Source organism: Gymnogyps californianus, chromosome 11 (assembly GCF_018139145.2).
Source record: "Gymnogyps californianus isolate 813 chromosome 11, ASM1813914v2, whole genome shotgun sequence".
NCBI lineage: Eukaryota > Metazoa > Chordata > Aves > Accipitriformes > Cathartidae > Gymnogyps > Gymnogyps californianus.
The window spans coordinates 640,569-660,874 of NC_059481.1; the positions used below are offsets into that span (position 1 = coordinate 640,569).

A 20,306-nucleotide genomic window follows, 5' to 3' on the forward strand; every position below is an offset into this window, starting at 1 on the left:
GCTGAAACCCGTCTGTTTCTGTAACGAAGAGTGTGTTTCTATAACGGAGCTGGCATAGCTTAACATCTTCCTGCCGTGGATGATGAGTTGTGAACCTACCGCTGGAGCACCCCAAGGCAGGGGTACTGGTGCTGCTCCAGCAGAAAGGTCTTCTCAGGCCAGCTGACACCTGCTGACAGAGCTTTCCCAGGGTGATTGGGTCTCGCGTGCCCCCTGCCACCTTCCCACAGCCCACATCGGGAGACACTGCTGATGGATGATGATGGCAGCGGGGTTTTACCAGGCAGCAGAAACCAGAAGAGGGAGCTGAGATTATGGTCTGTGCATGCTCCCAGCCTCCGGGAGCAGGCCAGCTCCAGCTTCCTCCTTCTCCTCTCCGTTTGCAGGTCGCTGCTTCCAAAGACCCAGTGGCCGATGCAACCCGCAGAGATGATGTTGAGTTCGACCGTGGTTCTGCTGGTGACGTGGACCTTGGGGAGTAAGTACGGTTTCAGGGAAGGGGATCCAAGGGGAGATCCTGGATAGTTTCTGCCCCTCAGAGCAATTTCCTCTAACTCATGGGGCATCATATCAGAGACGGGGATGACTCAGTTTGTGATAAGAAAAAAATGGAGCAAAGTGCTGAACTTGCAGAGCCTGCAGGTTGGGAGACTGTTTATATGTGTACACAGCTTGTAACCAGGAACTGGAGCTTCTTGCTAGTATTATAATAAAACCAATAGAAATTAACACAAAGGAAAGAAAATATATTTCTTGACAAAGGCTGATGCTGATACACAATGCACAGAGGAGAGCATAACTCCAGCGTCAAGGCCTTTGTTTGACTCACATGGACATTGTGGGGGTCAGAAGTAAGGAGAGACTTCTGATACAATGAGAGAGAAGGAGAAAATGAAGATCCTTTGGGAGTAGACTGGTGGGGGTCAGAAATTGATTTGGGGACATCAGGATCACAAGCATGAATTTCTAATTTTAGACATTGCTTATCCTTCAAAAGGAATGCAAAACTTGTCTAAAAAACTGTTTGTACAGAAAGTTTCAGAAAGAATATGGGAAAATATCACAATATAAATATAATCCTGTAATGGAGATGCTCGTTTCATGCATGTTTTTTTGCTGCTCACCAAGTGGGTCCGGTCTCTTCCAGGAGCCCAGGAGAGCATCTCCTGGGAGGTCCAGCGCTATGATGGCTGGTACAACAACCTGCTGCACCACAACCGCGGCTCAGTGGGTGAGTGCCAGGCCTGGGGATGGGGACGGCAGGGTGGGGCAAGCTGGCACTTTGGCATCTGGCTTGCTTTACGATTGAGAGAGAAACCCTTTCTGACTTGAGCCTGAACCAGGCAGGTGACCAGGCAATGCCACCTCCCGTGGCCCTGAAAGGTGGCTGTTTGCACTCAAGGTAGGTCCCTAGATGTACCTAAGAGCCCCGTTAGAGCAGTCTGGAGGGACCAAGCAGCCCAGCTTTGTCTCCCATGTCCTGGCCTTGCCACTTTTACCTGCTGCCCAGGCATCATCTGCAGGTCACACTGGTGTTGGATCAGTCCCAGAGCAGAGCTGTGCCTTTGTGGGGCCATTCAAAATATTCAAGGCAGGGAGGACCCAGCTCTTCCCAGCAGGCATTTCAGTGATAGTCAGGGATCCCAGAGCTGGGAAAAGGCATCTTTAGCCAAAATCAGCATGCAGTTCAAGCAGCATTCAACACAAGGCCAGAGACAGAAGAGTTCATGGTCCAGGCATGCTGGACCTACTCCTTTTCTGCTCTGCACAGGGCAGATATTGCGCTGTTGGGCTGCTGTGCAGCATGTACTGGTCTGTACTGGGACAGGCATACAGGATTTCCCTGTGCCAGTGGTGAGCTGCTTTCTCATGCCTACAACCAGCCCATGTGCCCACCTCCAGGAGATGTCCCTGAGCCAGGGACCAGGGCAGATCAGGCAGGATCTTATCTAAAATATTAAAGATTATGAATCCTCCTATTTGCTGCAGCCCAGATTGGTCACCTGCACGGTGACACAAGGCGCAGTGGCAATTACACAGCTTCCTCTGAGTCCGAATGGCTCTCCAATGTGACACGTGTTTCGTCAGCCCTTTGGTTACACTGAAGCCTGTCAGGGAGATCCAGTGGGTCCCTGCCAGACAAGATGTCCCTCTTCCAGAGCAGACAGATCAGACCTTAACATTTGGAAACAAACCTATGGAAACTAAGCCCAAAACTAAGCCAGTAATTCAGGATTTCCCCCAGATCTGGGGAGCTCCAGCAAATAAAGCCCACCACGCTGGTGAAGAGCCTTTCAAAATGAATTTGCTCATCAGTGAGAAATGACATCCCACCTCTGGGCTTTTCAGTTACGGGACAGGCAGTGGGTGCAAAGTCAGGGTGTTTCTCTCTCATCTTCTCCCTTGTCTCTCTGCCTCTCTGGCTGTTCCCTCTCCTGTTTCTTATGGTGTTAGCAATCACCATGCTTGTGTAGGATTGCATAGTCAACATGGGCAGCTTAACATCATTCCAGTTACCCACTGGAGCACACCACCGCAGACCTCCAGGAGGCAACGGGGATGCACATGGACCAGAGAAGGACAACTGGAAGGGAACATGCCCATGGAGGATCCCTCCCAGTTTTAAGAGGACTGATCCCAGTATTGCAAGAAGTTTTGGGTGTTCGTACCAAAACTTGCATGTTCTTGGCCACTATAAGCATCTATGCCATCCTCTTGCTCTCTTCTGGGACCCTTGCACACGTTGGTGTACCCCGCTATTGCTGCGTCTCCCCTCTGTTGGGTGCCGCCGGACCCATGCTGTGTTACTTTGGTGCTGCAGGTGCCAGGCTGCTGCGTCTCCTGCCGGCCAACTACGCAGATGGCGTCTACCAGGCACTGCAGGAGCCCCACGTGCCCAACGCTCGTCAGCTCAGCAACGCAGTGGCACGGGGACCCTCCGGGCTGCCCTCCCGCAGGAACACAACCGTGCTGGCTGTCTTCTTTGGTAAGAGCTGGGGCCTGGCACCGGGTGGAAAAATGTTGATTTGGGTGGAAAAATGTTGGTTTCTTGCACCCCAAGGCCACGCGTCAGAGCGCTCCTCACCCACCACTTCATAGCAGACCCACACCTGAAAGATAAAGCCTTGGGTATCACCATACCAAAGTACTGTCCAGCCAAGAGAGTTTGCATGAATTTTCGGTGACCTTTGGCCCCAAATGCTGATATTTATCATTTGCGAACTTCCTCATTTGTTTTAGCAGTAGCGTTACCCCGTTGCAAAATGCCTCACAGATGCAATAAGAGCCGCGCCGTGAGTGATTGCTGGGCAGAATTGCTGCAAGTTGGAGCAGTTTTTGCTGCTGCTCAGGAGCTCGGCGGTGTCTTGGGTGTCCAAGCCCGGGGATGTCTGTCTCTGACAAGCTGAACTTGTCAAAGAAATGGAGTCATTTAGCTCCCCATATAGCTTAAAGTTCATACATGTCCCTGGACACCCCAACCAGGGTGCTCAGCCCCAAGATGGGCCACAGGAGGGGCAGACACTAGTGCAGTACTGTTTAACTTCTCCCTGGAGGTAGTTTTTCCCATCACAGCAAAGCTCAGATGGGCCAACAGCAACAGCAGCCACCGGGCTCAGCATCAGCAGCAACCCTTGGCCTTGAAGACCACTGGCAAGGAGGAGCTCAGGGAAATAGTGGCTAAATGCAGAGCCTTGCTCCTGGTGAAGTGGTGGCCAGCAGAAGGTCCAGCTGCCGGTGGTCTCTGAACATCCACTGGCTGAGTTTCTCCACCCTGGTCCCTGAATGACCCTACCCTACTCATGAGGTCTGGTCACAGGCACCTGAAGCCCTGTTCCTGTGGACTGGAGATCAGCACATCTGGGCTCCAGCCCAAAGTGACTTTTTCAAAGTCGTGGAGCAAATCAGCAGTGAAGGCAGGAAGGAAACCACTCTTGCTGCACAGGGTGGCCCCCTCAGCCCACATATGGCTCAGGCCCCCACCATCATGTCCTGCTCCAGGTGCTGGTGGCAGCCCTCCCAGCTGCTGACCATGCTTGGGTCTCTGGCAGGTGTCCACGTGCTCTTGGACATCCTGGGGACAGAGAAACCCGGCTGCCCTGCTGAGTTCCTGAACATCCACATCCCATCTGGAGACCTCGTGTTTGACCCTGCAGGCACTGGAGATGTGGTCCTGCCCTTCCAGCGCATCCACTGGGCGACGGAGACAGGGCAGAGCCCCAACAGCCCCCGGGAACAGGTAGGTAGCGTTTCCTTTGCTCTTTGCCTTTCGGCTAAATTCCTCTTCACCCAACATTGGGGTCTGTAGCAGCCAAGACAGTGTTTGCAAAAATAAAAGGAGAGCACCACTGTTTCCTTAAAAATACGCATCTCTCAAATGTTTGAACCAATTGCAAATGAACCCAAAGCACAACTTCCAAGATACTGGTTCACACGGAGCAACATTTGTGGTTGCTCAAGGTCAGTGCTTTTCTTGGCCAAAGAAAAAGTAATTACTCTAGATCTGCCTCTTTCATCTATTTTAATGCAAATTTGAGTATCTTGCATGGCTATGGAGGGCAGAAGAGGAAAGGGTAAAGCAGGAGCAATTCGCAGTCTTCCTTGGCTGCCAAAGTTTTTATCACTTCAGTCAAAATGAGCAAGGGTAGGGCTGTCTGTATCTGGTGAAACAAGTGATAACTGGAGCCTTTTTAGTACAAGTGTAATGAACTTCCATAACCAATTTATACACTTGTGCCACTCTAGAAGGTCAGTAATTATGACACATTTTTTTAGGCACCAACTCTTATCTTTAATAATGTATCACAAAACTGAGCCGGTACTGTCATAAAGTTGTAAGGTTGTAAAGCTTCTCTGAATTTCAGTAATTTTGGAAAAAATCCAGATTTTCCCCCAATTTCTCCGTATTTTGCTGTGCTGAGGCTGGATGTGTTCCCAAGCCCATGTGCTTTTTCTTTCATGCTGGAAAGCTTCCCAGTGAAAATCACTGAAGCAAAATACCCCCCCGAACTTTTTACGTGACAAACCATGATGAGACCAGATTAGCAAGTCATGTTTTTAGCAGTATTTCAAGCCTTAGAAAAATGAAAACTCCAGTATGTTTTCAGACTAAAAAGGATGTTTTCATTAAAACATTTGGCAGGGGAGATATTCAACGTGCTGCCAGGGCAGTGGGACTCCCTGCTGCGAGGACAGGGCTCCCCAGAGGGGACAGCTCCAGTGTTTCCAGTTTCCCCAGAGATGGGTTTAATCCCCTGCCAGCTTGATCTTGCCTATGTAAGGATTCACAGGTGTCTGCTGTTGGGCATAGCTGAAAATAATTGGGAAAAAAAAACCCAAAATGTACTTTTGAAAAACCTGTACCCGGTCTTTTCCTGTAGCTGGCACTAATTCCTGCAGTTTGCATAGAGATTGTCAGTGTATATATTTGCATCCTGATAGCTCTTGTTAAAACAGGGGATGGGGTGGCTGCTTTGCAAGACCAAAAGGGCCGGGTTGGGGCTTTTCAGATCTTTTTTCTGCACCTTTCCGCCGAGACTCCGGCGCCTGTTAATGCCCATTCCCTGTGTCTGCCCTAGACCAACGAGGTGACGGGCTGGCTGGACGGCAGCTCCATCTATGGCCCCTCACACTCCTGGAGCGATGCCCTGAGGAGCTTCTTGGGGGGACAGCTGGCATCGGGGCCCAGCGGGCACCTCCCGAGGGAGACAGACGGGAGGGTCCCCATGTGGAAGGCGCTGGATCCGTCCACGGGACAGGGTGGTCCCCAGGGGATCTACGGTAATGGTGGCATCCTCAATGGGTTTTCACCTGCTTGGCTCCATCCCTGACCAGGAGCAGGAGGTCCCTGGAGCTGAGCCCAGAGGGGACACCAGGAAAGGGCAGGGGGGTATCGTGAGCCACGACACATGGGTCAGGAGTCCTGTGGGAGAGCAGGCAGTTTCCCAGCCCATGGGGGAGAAAGATGCATGCCCCAGCGAAGGCTTCCCAGCAAAGACACGCCGTGAACTTAAGGTGCTGCATCCCTGGGAGGCAACTGGTCATATCTCAGCCAACATGTAGAGACCGGCGGGTGCTGGTCCCTCTGATCTGAGGCAACCTCCTCTGGGGAAAGGGGCTGCTGCCGATAAAAACCTGCTCAGCTTGCTTTGAATTCCTCACCTGCCCGACCTTTGGTCCATGCTGGGGGTCCAGTGCTGCTTCTCACTCGCTTAGGCTGCTTGTCTCCCTGGGGGGGAAGGAAGGGCGAGGGGATGAGGGGATGCTGGGCTGCAGCCAGAGGGCTGGGGGTGCTCCTCCAGCCATGGACAAAGCTAGACCCAGTGGCAGCATCCCCCACTGATGGTCCTGGCGGCTCTTGCAGACCTGGGGAGCGCCTGGGGGAACGAGAACCCCTTCCTGCAGGCTGAGAGCATCGCCTGGTTTCGGTACCACAACCACCTGGCTGCGGCGCTGGCCCAGGCACACCCCACCTGGTCCGATGAGGACATCTTCCAGCACACTCGCAAGCGAGTCATCGCCACTTTCCAGGTGAGGGATGGGACCCCCCGGCTCTGCTGGGACCCCAGATGTCCTCCCCAGCGCTGGCCCTGACCCAGCTCCCCTGTGCCCTAGAGCATCGTGCTGTACGAGTGGCTGCCGACTCTGCTGGGGAGACGTGTCCCGGAGTACAAAGGTGAGGGGCACGGCAGGCGATGGTGTGTGAGGAGCAGGGGTGGGGGGACCAGGGGAGCCAGGGGATGGAGCAGGAGAGGGAGCTCGGCCCCCTTTCCCTCCAGCCTGGCTGCTGGACCGTCGCTGCTGCCCCGCAGGTTACCAGCAGCACCTGGACCCCAGCCTGTCGCCGGAGTTCATGGTGGCTGCGGGGCAATACCTGGCCACCATGATGCCACCAGGCGTTTACAAGAGGTAGGAGCGGCCCAGTGGGGCTGTGGGAGAGCGGTGCCCGTGCCAGGGAAGGGGATGCTCAAGCTGGGGTGGTGGCTGGAGATGGTCCCTGTCCCTCTCCCTTCCCTGCATCCTGTCCCTCGCTGGGACAGCCAAGCCCTGTCAGCTCGGGGCAGCCTTGGCCCAGGGCTGTGGGTCCAGCCCTTCTCTGCTGTTCCAGAGACCCCAAGTGCCAGTTTCAGAAAGTGCCTGGCCCCAGTGGCTCATTCCCAGCGGTGCGGCTCTGCAACAGCTACTGGAGCAGAGAGGTATGGGGAAGGGAGCGCAGGGGTCCTGAGGACATGGCAGGCTGTTCGGGGGGGCTTCATTCCTTGCTTTACATTACGGAGGAACCCACAGGGGTCTGAAAGGGAAAGGGAAATTGGGTGCAGAGCATGACAGCCAACCAAGTGGTGTGAGATCCTCCCCATCCAGATATCCCCAGATGCCGCCTTCAGCTGTGGCAGGCTCAGACCTCAAGGTTGAGCTGACATGGAGAAAATGAGCCTGGAAGAAGTCTCTGGTACCCCTACACCCAGGGTCTGCACCCCTATGGGCAGCAGTTCAGGGGTGTGGGGCTGCCCCACGTCCTTGGTCCTGTGAGGAATCACCTGCTCTTCCCATCTCCCCTCAGAGCACCGGGCTGCAGCAGACAAAGGATGTGGATGTGGACAACCTCCTGCTGGGGATGAGCTCACAGATTGCGGAGCAGGAGGACAACATCGTGGTGGAAGATCTCCAAGGTCTGCACTCCCCTGCACTGCAGCTGGCGCGTTGGTGGGGGACCCTCTCTCCTGGGGCTGTGCATGGGCTGCGGTGGGGAGGCAGGTCCCATCACCACTGCTTTCAGCACCCAACCACACGCTCAGACCAGCTTCAACCTTGCTAATGGAGGTGCAGAGAAGCTGCAGGGCATGTTAAGCGTGTTCATGGGACTGTCCTGGCAAGGGCACGGAGATGATCTCCATGTTCAGCATGGCCCGTGGCAGAGGGACAAGGCCAGCCCAGCAGCTATGGCAGTTGGCGTTGCTCCCCTGGCTCTGCCTTACCATCACCACAGCTTCAAATCCACCCACAGATTACTGGTATGGGCCCCTGAAGTACTCCCGCACCGACTATGTGGCCAGCTGGCTTCAGCGCGGGCGAGACCTTGGCCTGCCCACCTATAACCAAGCCCGGGAGCGATTTGGGTTGAAGCCTCTCCAGAACTGGTCAGACCTTGCCCCACACCTGGAGCAAAAGGTAACAGGGAACTGGTCTGGGCACGGAAAGTGTGTGGGTGAAAGGACGTCGGGGCAGTCCAGGCAGTAACTGGCTTCTCCAGCAACATAAGAAGCGGGACATCAGTACGCATCCTGCCCTAGCTTATTTTCATGCCTGTGGAGCTGTTGCATTGGGGTAACTGTGTAATTACACGGCATGAATAAATATATCCTGCCCCGGTGCTAAGCTCCCATGCCACTGGGTGCTCTGCTCCTCCTGGAGCTGAGATGCTCTGGGAGTGATGTTTAGTTGCTTAAGTCCAAGCTCAAGGCTGCATGGGACTGAGTATCCCTCCAGCCCACGGACGTGGGATGCCTGGGAAATACACGTTCCTTGCTCCTCCTGAGGCTTGCCAAGACTTTCTGATGCCCTGGCAGAATTCCCTGTGCTCACATGAGTGCGGTGGGGGTTTCTGGCCAGGTCCTGGAGAAGGTCGCTGCCCTGTATGCCAACAACACGTCTGGGCTGGAGCTGCTCCCCGGAGGCATGCTGGAGGCTGACAGCTCCCTCTTCAGTGCCATCATCCTGGACCAGTTTGTGCGCCTTCGTGATGGCGACAGGTTTTGGTTCGAAAACACCAAGAATGGGTAAATGCCTCTTCCCCATCTGGCAGGCTGCCCACTGCTCTGCAAGCCCCAGTAACACAAAAAAAAATGGGGCCGGAGGAAAAAACATCCTCCAGCTTCCTCAGCTCCTAAAACGGTGCAGGGAGTGAATTCCTCCTGCTGCCGGCTCGTGACACCCAGGGCCACCACTTGGCCCCATGTCTTTTTCCCCAGGCTGTTCACAGCGGAGGAAACCAGGGAGATCCGTAACACCACCTTCCACGACGTCCTGGCTGCCGTCACCTACGCAGGCCCCACAGACCTCCAGCCCCACGTGTTTGTCTGGAGCGAGGGTGAGCGCTTCGTGCAATGGCAGGGCTCAGGGAGCAAACGGCACCAGCAAGTTAGGCAGGAAAGCAGACCCATCTTGGTGACATGGTGACACAGTGACACAGGGAAAGCATCGGGCTGGCAGTTTCTCAAGCCTGACACCTGCTATGCCCCTAAGCCAGCGAAATGTGTGCAAAATGCAAGGGTTGCTTGTAAGCAAGGCGGACAGCGCTGATGTTGAAAGTGGGCTGAAGTCCAGGCATGTGCATCGCATGAGTCCTGGAAGGATCTCTGGGTACAAAAATGCAATTGATGCTCTGGAAGGTCATGCTGAGGTTAAAACTCAGCCTCTGCCTACCCCATGCTGTCACGCTCCTCACTGATGCGTCCTCTAGCTCCTTCTATATACAAGCACACACAGGTCTGCAGGTTAAACTGAAGAGTGACCCGAAATGTGATGAAGTTTGCAGATGAGTTAAGCTTTGCGTACCATAACTGTGTAACGTTGCCTACTTTTGCCTTTAATTGCATCAACGCCTGACTATGCCCTGGGTGCTGTACTGCAACGCCCACTCCTGCCCGGCTGCTCCGCTGACGGCGTTGTTGGTTAACTAGCGCTGCTGGAAGGGCTGGCCAGCCTTTCCTGAAGATGTGGTTGCAACAGCAGCATGAACTGCGCCAGCCAGCTTTCAGCCTGGGGAGAGCTCAGGGCTTGTGTCCCAGTATGTTTTGGGTTTCCAGCAGGCTAGGAGCAGCCTAGTCCCGTGCTGATGTGCTCCCCTCACTCTGGTGCCCTCCTGTGCCGTCCTTGAAATGAGCTTTCCTCTCCCTGCCAAGACCCAAAAAGAGTCCTGCTGCCATGCTCAGGGTGAGGTGTGGCCAAACACAGCAGTATGCCTTTTCCTCTTAGGATCTTGCCACACCCTTCCCATTTGCCAAAAGCATTTTATTTGGGGCACATTCCAGCCCTTGCAAGGCGTTTTGGTTCCCTTGGTGCACGCTCCATGCAATTGCACCAGGAGGACTCTCTGGACTTGCAGCATCCGGATAAGCAGAGGCTCTGAGACCCAATTTGCTGTGGCCCAGGGTGTTTCTTGCTCAGCCCATCCCACCGGGAGAGGTGATGGTGCTGAACTCCCAGAGCGCTTGAGTCCAGTTCTGCGCTTGGTTTGCTGTGGCAGGCAAAGGTTCAGCCCGAAAACGAAGGTTGTCCCCTAAGATCTGGAGCTTAACTCAAGCATCCCAGTTTTGCAGTGCTCCCTGGGTCGCTCGGCAATGAACCCCACCAGCATCTTAAGGCAGAGGTTCCTGGGGACAATGGAGGTGAGGTGGGTAAAAGGTCCATGACACTCACAGCCTGTCTCCCCCCATGCAGGGGACCCGTGCCCCCAGCCCCAGCAGCTGACAGCTCAACACCTGGCCAACTGCACACCCATGATGGTGCTGGACTACTTCGAAGGCAGCGGCGCAGGCTTCAGCATCATCATCATTGTCCTCTGCTGTCTGCCTTTAGGTTTGCCACTCCGTTTCTTTACCCATCTCTTCTTCTACTGGAGAAAGGGGCTCAGTGCCCATCGACAAAGCACCTTCCAGCTGCAGCTGCTGAGTCTTGGTCACTCCTGAGGTCCTTGAGGTGGCAGGGTCCTTGGGCACCAGGAGGGAGCAGGGCTTTCACGGAGCAGCCCTGCATTAAATAAATCCATGCAGCACTGAACTGGGGGGTGACAGGGAAGAAATAAACCCCTGTCTGCCCCAGTCACACAGGTGATGCTGCTGAAGTGGGAAGGAGCTTAGTGATATCTCATGCCTCCTTCTCCCCTGTGTCCCCAGTGACTCTGTTTGTTGCCTGGATCGTTGCCGTTCTCCGCAAGAGAGATTTCAAGAAGCTGCAGAACAAGCAGAGCTCCAGTGTGCGGAGGGAGGTGTCCTGCGAGGCGATACACGGTGAGGTGGCACCATCAATCCTGCGATGGCATCTGGTGATGCTGCTGAGGTCAGGGCACATACTGAGGCAGGGCTGGGCTTGGAGCTTATATCCAGACTGGATGTAAGGAGAAACTGTTTCCCCAGGAGGAGAGTCAAGCAGTGGAGCAGGTAGCCCAGAGAGGTTGTGCAGTCTCCATCCTATCCAAGACCTGACCAGATAAAGCCTTGAGCAGACTGGCCTGACCCTGTAGCTGGTCCTACTTTGGGCAGGAGGTTGGGCGAGAGACCCTTCCAACCTGAGTCATCCTATGACCCTCAAATTCCAATCCTCTCCAGATCACACCTTACCTGAAGGAAACCTATGTAGAGCAATTGCACCAGTAGCTCCAGGACAGGGACTGTATCTCCTTGCTCTGGACACTGGAAAAATCCTGCCTCCCTGCTCCATGGTCTGTACTCCTCCTGTGTCCATGCGCTTGAGCTCTGCAGTTGGGAGATCATTGTTTTTCCCTTAACATGTGTCTGGTCCTGAAATCACTCCCAAACTGCATCTTGGTGAAGGAGGTGCTGGGATGAATAGGAGCCCAGGTGCGCCTTTCCAGCTGAGTCCTGTGCTCTCTCCCATCAGCCATGGAGTGGCACGGTCCCAAGACAGACAGCTCTCCCGTCTACATTCAGCTCCAAGCTGACAAAGTGCTCAAAGTGCTGGATGGGAGAGGGTCTGCGCTCCGGAGTATCAGCCTGAAAGCCCATCAAAGGGTGGAGGTGATCCTCTCCAGCAACAAAGGGAACAAAGCTCTGCTCCTGAAGAGCCCCAAGGAGTACGACCTAGTGAGTACCATGATGCCTGGGGTATGATATCTTCCCCTGGTCCCTCCACAATCCTCTGCCACTGGTCATGTACACCCTGCACCACTCAGCCCTGGGCACGGGGAGCAGCGTAGGTCCCCGAAGGGTAGCTGTGGCCTCCTGAGAACCACCAGGTCCAGCTCATACCATGGAGTGACCACTGTGGCGAAGAGCAGCAGCACTCACATCCCAACTCTGCTGCTCACAGCCATTCGGTGGGGTCTTTTGCAGGTGCTGCTTTTCAGCGAGGAGGCAGAGAGGAGCAACTTCATTGGGAAGCTACGAGGCTACTTGGAGGAGAGCGGCCTTGATCTGCATATCTCTGAGATGAAGGAGCAGAGCCTGATGAAACGGGCAGTCACCCAGGAGCAGAGAAAACAAATTCTGGAGACTTTCTTCAGGCACCTGTTTGCTCAGGTATGTAGAGGCTCTGATGCAGGGAGGAAGGTGTTTCTGTATCAACATGACATTGTGTAGGAGAGACACAGGACTTCCCCATGGTATCTGCCATGAGTTTTGTGCCAGGGGAGCCACCGGGCTTTGTGCGATAGGTCAGACAAGTGAACACCAGCCTTCTGCTCTGCCAGCACTCACGGGATTTCTTTTGTGGGACACATCCTGCAGGTGCTGGAAATCGACAGGTCCAATGCCGGAGAGCTCAACTTTGAATCTTCACAGAAGGCAAAGGAGTCTCTAACATGTGAGCTGAGCAGGGCTGAGTTTGCCGAGGCCCTGGGGCTCAAAGCCCACTCCATGTTTGTGGACTCCATGTTCTCCCTGGCTGACAAAGACGGCAACGGCTACATCTCCTTCCGGGAATTCCTGGACATCTTGGTGGTCTTCATGAAAGGTGGGAGCTGGAGCTGGTAGTGTCTTCATCTGTTGCCTTCCATCCTGTTCCTAGGCTCTGGCAACGCCACCAGCAGAGTGAAGAACAAGATCCATCCAGCAGGTCAATCTGTAGACACTCCTACAGATTAAAATTCCCTTCACTTAGGACAGCTTCAACTTGAGTTATGGGGCAGTGACAATGTAATTCTGTTTTCTGAAAGACTGTTCATGAGGGGAGCTATCTTTCGCCACCATAGACAAGTCTGCCCTGTCTCCTGAACAGACCATGCATCCTGTCCTTGAGAGATGATAATAACTATATCTGATATCATATCTGATCCTCCCTAAATGACCACTGGAAAGGTGGATTCATAGATGGAGGTGGTGAATGCCAGATTCAAAGCAGCTCCCAGAAAAATCATTGCTGTGCAAAAGCACGTTTTGAGTTTGCAAAATAATGCACATGAAAGAATGTGTATCTACCCGATTTTTCACCTTGCACTTGAGACAGTCAAGTGGAAGGGCGGCACGCTATTCACATTCAGTCACTATTCAAGCTGCGATCAGCAGTGTGCTTTTGGTCTTTTCAGAACTGAGTGAGGCTTCACTGCTGCAGGTCCAGACTCTCAAAGATAATGTTTGAAAGCATCTTTGTTGATGAAAATAGGATCTTGTTCTTATTTCGTCCCTCTCCCTCCCCACCAGGGTCCCCAGAGGAGAAGTCCAAGGTGATGTTCAGGATGTATGACATTGATGAGAATGGGTTCCTCTCCAAGAAGGAGTTTCTGAGGATGCTCAGGTACTTCTCCTCATCTCTCTAGATGTTTTCACAATGTCTGTAAACATAGATGTCTTCAAAAGCAGCTCCCGCTTTCTGTGCTTCACTCCCCAAGGGTGCTACGTGAGAGCCCGTGGGCTCAACACTCGCAACCAAGAGCCCATTTCTCCCATGAAACTGGTCTGGGGCTCTGCCCTGTGTTATTTGAAGGACTCAAGCTGTGGTCCTCTGAAGGTCCCGTCTTCCCTCCTTGCTCCAGGTCCTTCATCGAGATCTCCAACAATTGCCTGTCGAGAGACCAGGCAGAGCAGGTGACCGAGTCCATGTTTCGGGCCTCAGGGTTTCAGGACAGGGATGAGCTGACATGGGAGGATTTCCACTACATGCTGCGGGACCACGACAGCGAGCTTCGTCTCACCCAGCTCTGCATCAAAGGTCAGTGGGCGGGAGCACTGGGTCACCCCAGGCACTGCAGGGCTGGAGGCGATGGGCAGCACCCAATACGTAGCTCCCAAATCTTGTCCCATCAATCTCTCCAACCCAACTGCAGTAATGGGGCATCAGCTGTCGCTCCATGTGCGACACGTTTGGATCAGCTCAGAGCCTCTCCCCACCGCACCCCTGCCCAAGGGAGATGCCTAAACCTTGTCCACTGCATCTTGCACGCCCTGAACGGCTGTTTGTCCTTTTGGCTCCTCAAAGGTGTCCCTGAGGTGCTCAAGCAAAACCTGCACAACCGCGTCTCCTTCATAAAAAAGAAAGAGCCGAAACGGTAAGCTCTCCTCCTCAGTCTTGCTGCTGCTGTTATTTCTTCTTCTCTTTCTGCCCTGATGCACATCCATCCTTCACCTCAGCCCCTCCAACAAATGCTCCCACCGGGTGTTCGCATGCCCAGCGCTGGGGAAGGGGGATGGCCATGCTGGGACATGCCCGTGAGTAAGATGGACGCTGCAGTGGGGCTGCTGCCCTCCTCCTCTGGCACCCAGGCAGGCAGAGGGGAGGAACTGCCTCCTGCAGAGCCCCCATTGCATCCACTACGTGGAGATGGGAGTCCTACCTTGATTTTCAGAGGGATGGGTTATCTTGAAGTGAATCCAGCCCGTGTACCATGCAATTAACTCAAGCAGGCTTGCAGGAAAGAGCTGGACACCTTCTCAGCTGAGTCTGAGATGGGAAGTGGAGAAACGGGGAAAATTTTGGCAAGCCCTTCCTGCAAGTACAGCTTTGGGCTAGACATAGCTCTATTTCCAGCAGAACCATCTCAGAGGAGGAGAAAGACCCAAACCTGGACACCGTGAGGCACTATGTGGAGCAAGAAGGGGGAGAGTTGAGGAAGAGACCAGGCAGAAAGTGAGTACACCCTCTCCTCATCAGGCGCACTTCTTTTAGGTTCAGGTTCAGCCTGTTTGCTGTTTCTCATGTCTCTGTGTCAGACTGGGTAGCCCTCCGGTCAAATGGCACTGCTGCAAGGAGCCAGCACCCCCATGACGGCGGTGCAACATAGGGAGGGGATGCGAGACCATCCCTGCAGGAGATGCCCCAGCCCAGGCAGGCACATCACAGTCTCTCACTGGCCGAGGAGCTATGGGAACAGCCCTGTCTTGGTGGGGACAGTGCTGTAGCTGGGTCTGGGTGATGTGCCTCTATAAAAAAAAAAGTGGCCAGCGCCAGAGCCTGGGATAGTGGTTTTTAGAGCGTATGCCTTGCCCGCAGAGAGGGGCTTTGCCTGGCAGGTCCTGCCTGCGCTCCTCTGCCCCTTGGGACACTGCTGGTTCACCCGTGGGCTGCCTGCAAGAGCTGCAGGAGAGACTCTGGTTCTCACTGCTGTGGCAGCAGCAAATATTTTTACAAGGAAGTGATTAAGTGGTTGTTATTCATGGCCAGAATATCCTGATTTGCCTTCACAGCTCCAAGGATCTTCCCTTACCCCGGGATTGATTTGGAGGATTGAATATTACTATGCAAATTATCTTTTACAGTTCTTATCTATGGTTTCATTTATGAGTCACTCTCTGCACATTTGTTATCAGCTTTCAAAAGTGTATAGACTGCAGGATGACCTGAGATCAACCGCTGACACTGTGCTCTGCAAGGTCACTGCCATCACCGGTGTGCAGAGGTGGTCACAGTGCCATACAGAGAGGAAGACCCAAACCTGGGCAGCATGGCCCTGAGCCATACCTCGCCAGCTAAACCTCAAAATGACACCAGCCCTCCTGTATTTGCCAGGGTGAATCAGTACCACCTGCATTTGTACACTGAAGCACAGCGGAAGAAGTACGAGCGCAACAAAGTTCAGCAGAAGATCCAGGAGTTCAAGCGCTTTGTTGAGAATTACCGGCGCCATATCGTCTGTGTGGTCCTCTTCTCTGCCATCACCGCTGGCGTGTTCGTGGAGCGAGCGTACTGTGAGTGCCTGATCCAGCCCTGCTGCCCCAGACATGGAGGGGTACGTGGGCTTGGCTCCTCAAATTTGCTGGTTGCATGGGGCGTGCTGGGGTGTGAAAGGTCCCGGCACAGCTTTGGGCAACAGTGTTGATCCTCCCCTGGAATAACCAAAGGATTACTGAGGTTGGAAGGGACCTCTGGAAGGATCTGGTCCAACGTCCTGCTCAGAGCAAGGCCAGTTTCAAAGCTGAATCAGGCTGCTGAAGGCCTACTTTAGAGGAGGTTTGAAGAGCTCCGAGGTTGGAGATCCCACCACCTCATTGGGCCTGTGCTAGTTTTTTACCATCCTCCCTGTGAAGAGTTTTTATTTTACATCAGACCTGAATTTCCTTCAGTGAAACTTGTGCTGTTGCCTCTCATCCTTTCACTGTGCATGTCTGAGAGAGAGTTTGGCTCTCTCCCCTCTGTCACACCCATTAAGCGGTTGGGGACAGCCACAAGGCCTTCCCTGACCCATCTCCTCCAGCCCAAAAGAGCCCATTTCCCTCAGCCTTTCCCCTACGTGACGTCCTCCAGCTCCCACCCATCCTGGTGGCCTCCACTGGACTCGTTCCGGTTTGTTGATGCCTCTCATATTGGGATGCCCAACTGAGGACACAGTACCAAGGTGCAGTTTCACAGTGCCCGGCAGAGGAGGACAATCCCCTCCCTTGACCTCCAAAAGGAGACCCTGTCACCCAGCAGCTCTGGGGGGTCTGACACGGAGAACCGTGCCCCTGTCCCCACACAGCCCCATCCCTGGTGACCTTTTCTTGGTGGAGCCACGCAGGTGGCTGTCCCCTTGTTGCAGGAAGGGTCGTGGCCCTCAGCGCTGGGCACGTTGACGCCCCCTCCGCTCTCTCTCCCCAGACTACGCTTTCGCATCCCCCAGCACTGGAATCGCACAGACCACCTTTGTGGGGATCATCATCTCCCGGGGATCGGCTGCCTGTATCTCCTTCCTCTACTCCTACATCCTGCTTACCATGTGCCGCAACCTCATCACCGTCCTGCGGGAGACCTTCCTCAATCACTACATCCCATTCGATGCTGCTGTGGACTTCCACCGCTGGGTTGCCATGGCAGCCCTGATTTTCTCAGGTAGGTGGGCTGCTGGGGGACGTGCCACCCACGAGCCACAGCTAAAGCAGGAGGACCAGCCCTTCATGGCACAGCAGAACCAGGCAGAAGCTTGAAGACTTGTATGGAGCCTGCAGAGACACAAACGCTTTGCACCAGAGAAGAGGAGGAATCGCCGGGTCCCTGGGCACATCAGCAGCGTCTGCCGCATCTCCATCCACAGCAACAGTGATGCTTTTCTCTCCCGGTTTCTGTCTCTTACAGTGCTCCACACTGCAGGTCATGTAGTGAACGTCTACATCTTCTCAGTCACACCTCTCAGTGTGCTGTCCTGCCTCTTTTCCAGTGTCTTTATGGATGATGGGTAGGTGAAATTTAAAGCACAGTCCAGACAGTGTCCTGGGCATGGACAGGAATGAAAGTGGAAACCAGGAGTTTGCTCTGGCTACTCCATGGTGCAATCTCTTGTCCCTCTCCAGGTCACAGCTCCCACAGAAGTATTACTGGTGGTTCTTCCAGACTATTCCAGGTGAGACCACCTAGCAGGCAGACCTGCACGCCCATGCCCAGGACAGGCAGCCCTCTGCCCAGCTGAGATGGAGCCCCTGTGGGGCTGCCCTGATTCCCCCTGGGACCTCCAAACCCCTCCTTTCATAGGCATGACGGGAGTGCTGCTGCTCGTGATCCTGGCTGTGGTGTATGTGTTCGCCACCCACCACTTCCGACGCGTCAGCTTCCAGGGTTTCTGGATCACCCACCACCTCTACGTGCTGCTCTACGTCCTGGTAAAGCTTTTGGGCTGGGAGGGAGGGGTGGTGCCGATGCACTGCAAGCCCATGGGTTGGCCCAGCTGATGAGATGAAATAGCTGGGGAGGTCCCAAGGGACCTGGTGGCCCCAATCCCGGCTCCTCGCTGCTGCTGAGCTGCCACCAAATCAGCCACAGGGTGATGGCTTGCCATGCTGAGCACCGTGCTGATGGGGGCTGCTCCCTGCCCAGGTCATCATCCACGGCAGCTACGCGCTGATCCAGCAGCCCCGCTTCTATGTCTACTTCATCATCCCGGCTCTCATCTACAGTGCGGACAAGCTGCTCAGCCTGAGCAGGAAGAAGGTGGAGATCAGCGTGGTGAAAGCCGAGCTCCTGCCCTCAGGTACCACAACATCCCTGGCTGCACGGCACCAGCTCAGCCCAGGCTTTTCGCAAGAGCATCAGGGGCTGCAGCGTTGGAGGAACCTCCACCACTCAATGTCTCCACCTTAATGAAGTCCCCATCCCTGTCCCCCCCCAGGTGTCACCCACCTCCGGTTCCAGCGGCCGCAGGACTTTGACTACAAGTCCGGGCAGTGGGTGCGCATCGCCTGCGTGGCCCTGGGCACCACCGAGTACCACCCCTTCACCCTGACCTCGGCGCCGCACGAGGACACGCTGAGCCTGCACATCCGGGCCGTGGGGCCCTGGACCACTCGCCTGCGGGAGCTCTACTCCCCAGAGAGCCTGGCCCTCATCGGCAGGCTGCCCAAGGTGAGCCCTGTGCTGCTTCTCCAGGCACAGGGACATCCAAGCCCGAGAGCATCTCAGCAATGGGTTGTGCCCAGCCCGAGGCGCTTCTCCAGCCTTGGCGACCAAGACCTGGGCAAGCAGAGGCAGGAGATGCTCTGCTGATGGCTGGCTCTCTTCCAGCTCTATCTGGATGGGCCCTTTGGGGAGGGCCACCAGGAGTGGAACAAGTTCGAGGTGTCGGTGCTGGTGGGAGGAGGCATCGGGGTGACGCCCTTCGCATCCATCCTCAAGGACCTGGTCTTCAAGTCATCCATAAGCTCCAAGCTGCTGTGTAAGAAGGTAAGAGAAAGCATCTGAAAGACAAGAGCCCTCCCAAGATGCCTCCTGCTGCTGCTGGCCTCTTTAGGGGTAAAATCCTCCATGATCCATCTGGGAAGGAGCCCCACGGACATGCATAAGGGTGCTGGCCCCACTCTGAGCCTCATCCCCATGTGCCACAGATCTACTTCATCTGGGTGACGCGCACACAGCGGCAGTTTGAGTGGCTGGCGGACATCATCCGCGAGGTGGAGGAGGCAGACAGGAATGACTTGGTCTCCGTGCACATCTACATCACACAGCTGGCTGAGAAGTTCGATCTGCGCACCACCATGCTGGTGAGCCTGGCCACCCGCCGGGGAGGCTGCCATGCTGTGCTGGGCCGTGCTGGGCCATCTGACGTGCACTGATCTCTCTTCCAGTACATCTGCGAGCGGCACTTCCAGAAGGTGCTGAACAAAAGCCTGTTCACGGGGCTGCGCTCCATCACCCATTTTGGGCGCCCTCCCTTTGTACCCTTCTTCAGCTCGCTGCAGGAGGTGCACCCTGAGGTCAGTGCCCAGCTGGGGACAGGAGGAGGGGCACCCACCAGCCAGTATGGAGGACTGGTCCCAGTCTGTCCCTGAGGCTCTGGAGACCTTGGTGGCATCCGCACCAAGGGCAGGGCAGAAGGGGCATGAACCCCACTTTCCCTCTGGAGCCAGGATGAGCTGCAAGAGTCAGCAATGCCCCGTACCAGCCAAACACCCCCCGCTATGGCGAGACCCCAGCTGCAGCCACTGCCCGGAGCTGGCAGAGACCCTAGGGGATCCCATCCTTCCTCCATGGCCCCAGCAGCTCCATGGGGAGATGGCAACCTCCCCAAAAGCCTCCTCAGGCTGGGACAGACTGCTCGGCCAGCATCCGTGCCCAAAGCTGCCAGAGGGCAAGGGGCCAAGGGGGGACTGGGCTGGGGGGAGAGCTGATGCTGCTGGGTTTGACTCCTTTAGCTCCCTCCTTCCTCAGGTGCACAAGATCGGGGTGTTCAGCTGTGGCCCGCCAGGGATGACGAAGAGCGTGGAAAAGGCTTGTCGGCAGCTGAACAAGAAGGACCAGACCTACTTTGCACATCACTACGAGAATTTCTGACCCTATCCCATGCCGTTTCACCCCTGGGCTGCAGTCTTCATTGGAAATGTGTGTTCAACCCCAGCACCTGCATGGCAATGCTTTGGGTCGTCATGGTCCTGGGCTCCCGGCCACCACCATCCCCAGGAGAAAGCCATCCATGGCCAAGAGCATGAATGCTGAGACCCACAGAGCTGAGACCAGCATGCGGTGCACCAGTAAGGTGTTGCCATCGCAACATTGCCTCACACAGCCCTAGTGTGAACCCCTCAGGGCATCCTGCCATCATCCACGCACTCCTGCAGCCCCCCGCCCAGGGTCAGGCTGGTGTGTCCCAATTCAGAAAACCCAGTGCCCTGCCACCTTAATCCCGCAAGACAGAGCTCGTGCTCTGCCAGGTGGATTGGGGAACGTCTCTGAATAGC

The 20,306-nt window shown here is 55.1% G+C and overlaps 1 protein-coding gene across 2 annotated transcripts; it reads left to right on the forward strand.

The window, feature by feature from the left end:
• Positions 1 to 414: 414 nt before the first annotated feature.
• LOC127020504 (dual oxidase 2-like) lies at positions 415 to 19,902 on the forward strand. 2 transcript variants are annotated; one of them, XM_050903141.1, is made up of 33 exons: positions 415 to 478; positions 1,148 to 1,231; positions 2,822 to 2,986; positions 4,050 to 4,237; positions 5,577 to 5,778; positions 6,362 to 6,528; positions 6,613 to 6,673; positions 6,810 to 6,906; positions 7,106 to 7,193; positions 7,559 to 7,667; positions 8,003 to 8,166; positions 8,608 to 8,774; positions 8,967 to 9,085; positions 10,438 to 10,575; positions 10,893 to 11,006; positions 11,617 to 11,819; positions 12,069 to 12,254; positions 12,462 to 12,687; positions 13,374 to 13,467; positions 13,706 to 13,881; positions 14,149 to 14,218; positions 14,701 to 14,796; positions 15,676 to 15,854; positions 16,744 to 16,974; positions 17,218 to 17,317; positions 17,433 to 17,482; positions 17,611 to 17,738; positions 17,953 to 18,106; positions 18,245 to 18,477; positions 18,637 to 18,795; positions 18,957 to 19,112; positions 19,197 to 19,325; positions 19,780 to 19,902. In XM_050903141.1, the coding sequence occupies exons 1-33, from the start codon at positions 415 to 417 to the stop codon at positions 19,900 to 19,902; spliced, it is 4,620 nt and encodes a 1,539-aa protein (XP_050759098.1). The 2 variants fall into 2 exon arrangements, with proteins under 2 accessions (XP_050759098.1, XP_050759099.1); XM_050903142.1 differs by having other exon boundaries at positions 430 to 478; positions 14,149 to 14,209.
• The last annotated feature ends 404 nt before the right edge of the window (positions 19,903 to 20,306 follow it).

Excerpts from the sequence above, each read along its gene's own strand:
- LOC127020504 (XM_050903141.1), top strand. The coding sequence starts at position 415 with ATGCAACCCGCAGAGATGATGTTGAGTTCGACCGTGGTTCTGCTGGTG. Across the intron at positions 8,775-8,966 it reads TTCGAAAACACCAAGAATGG|GCTGTTCACAGCGGAGGAAA; the intron begins GTAAATGCCTCT and ends CTTTTTCCCCAG. Across the intron at positions 14,219-14,700 it reads AAAAAGAAAGAGCCGAAACG|AACCATCTCAGAGGAGGAGA; the intron begins GTAAGCTCTCCT and ends TATTTCCAGCAG.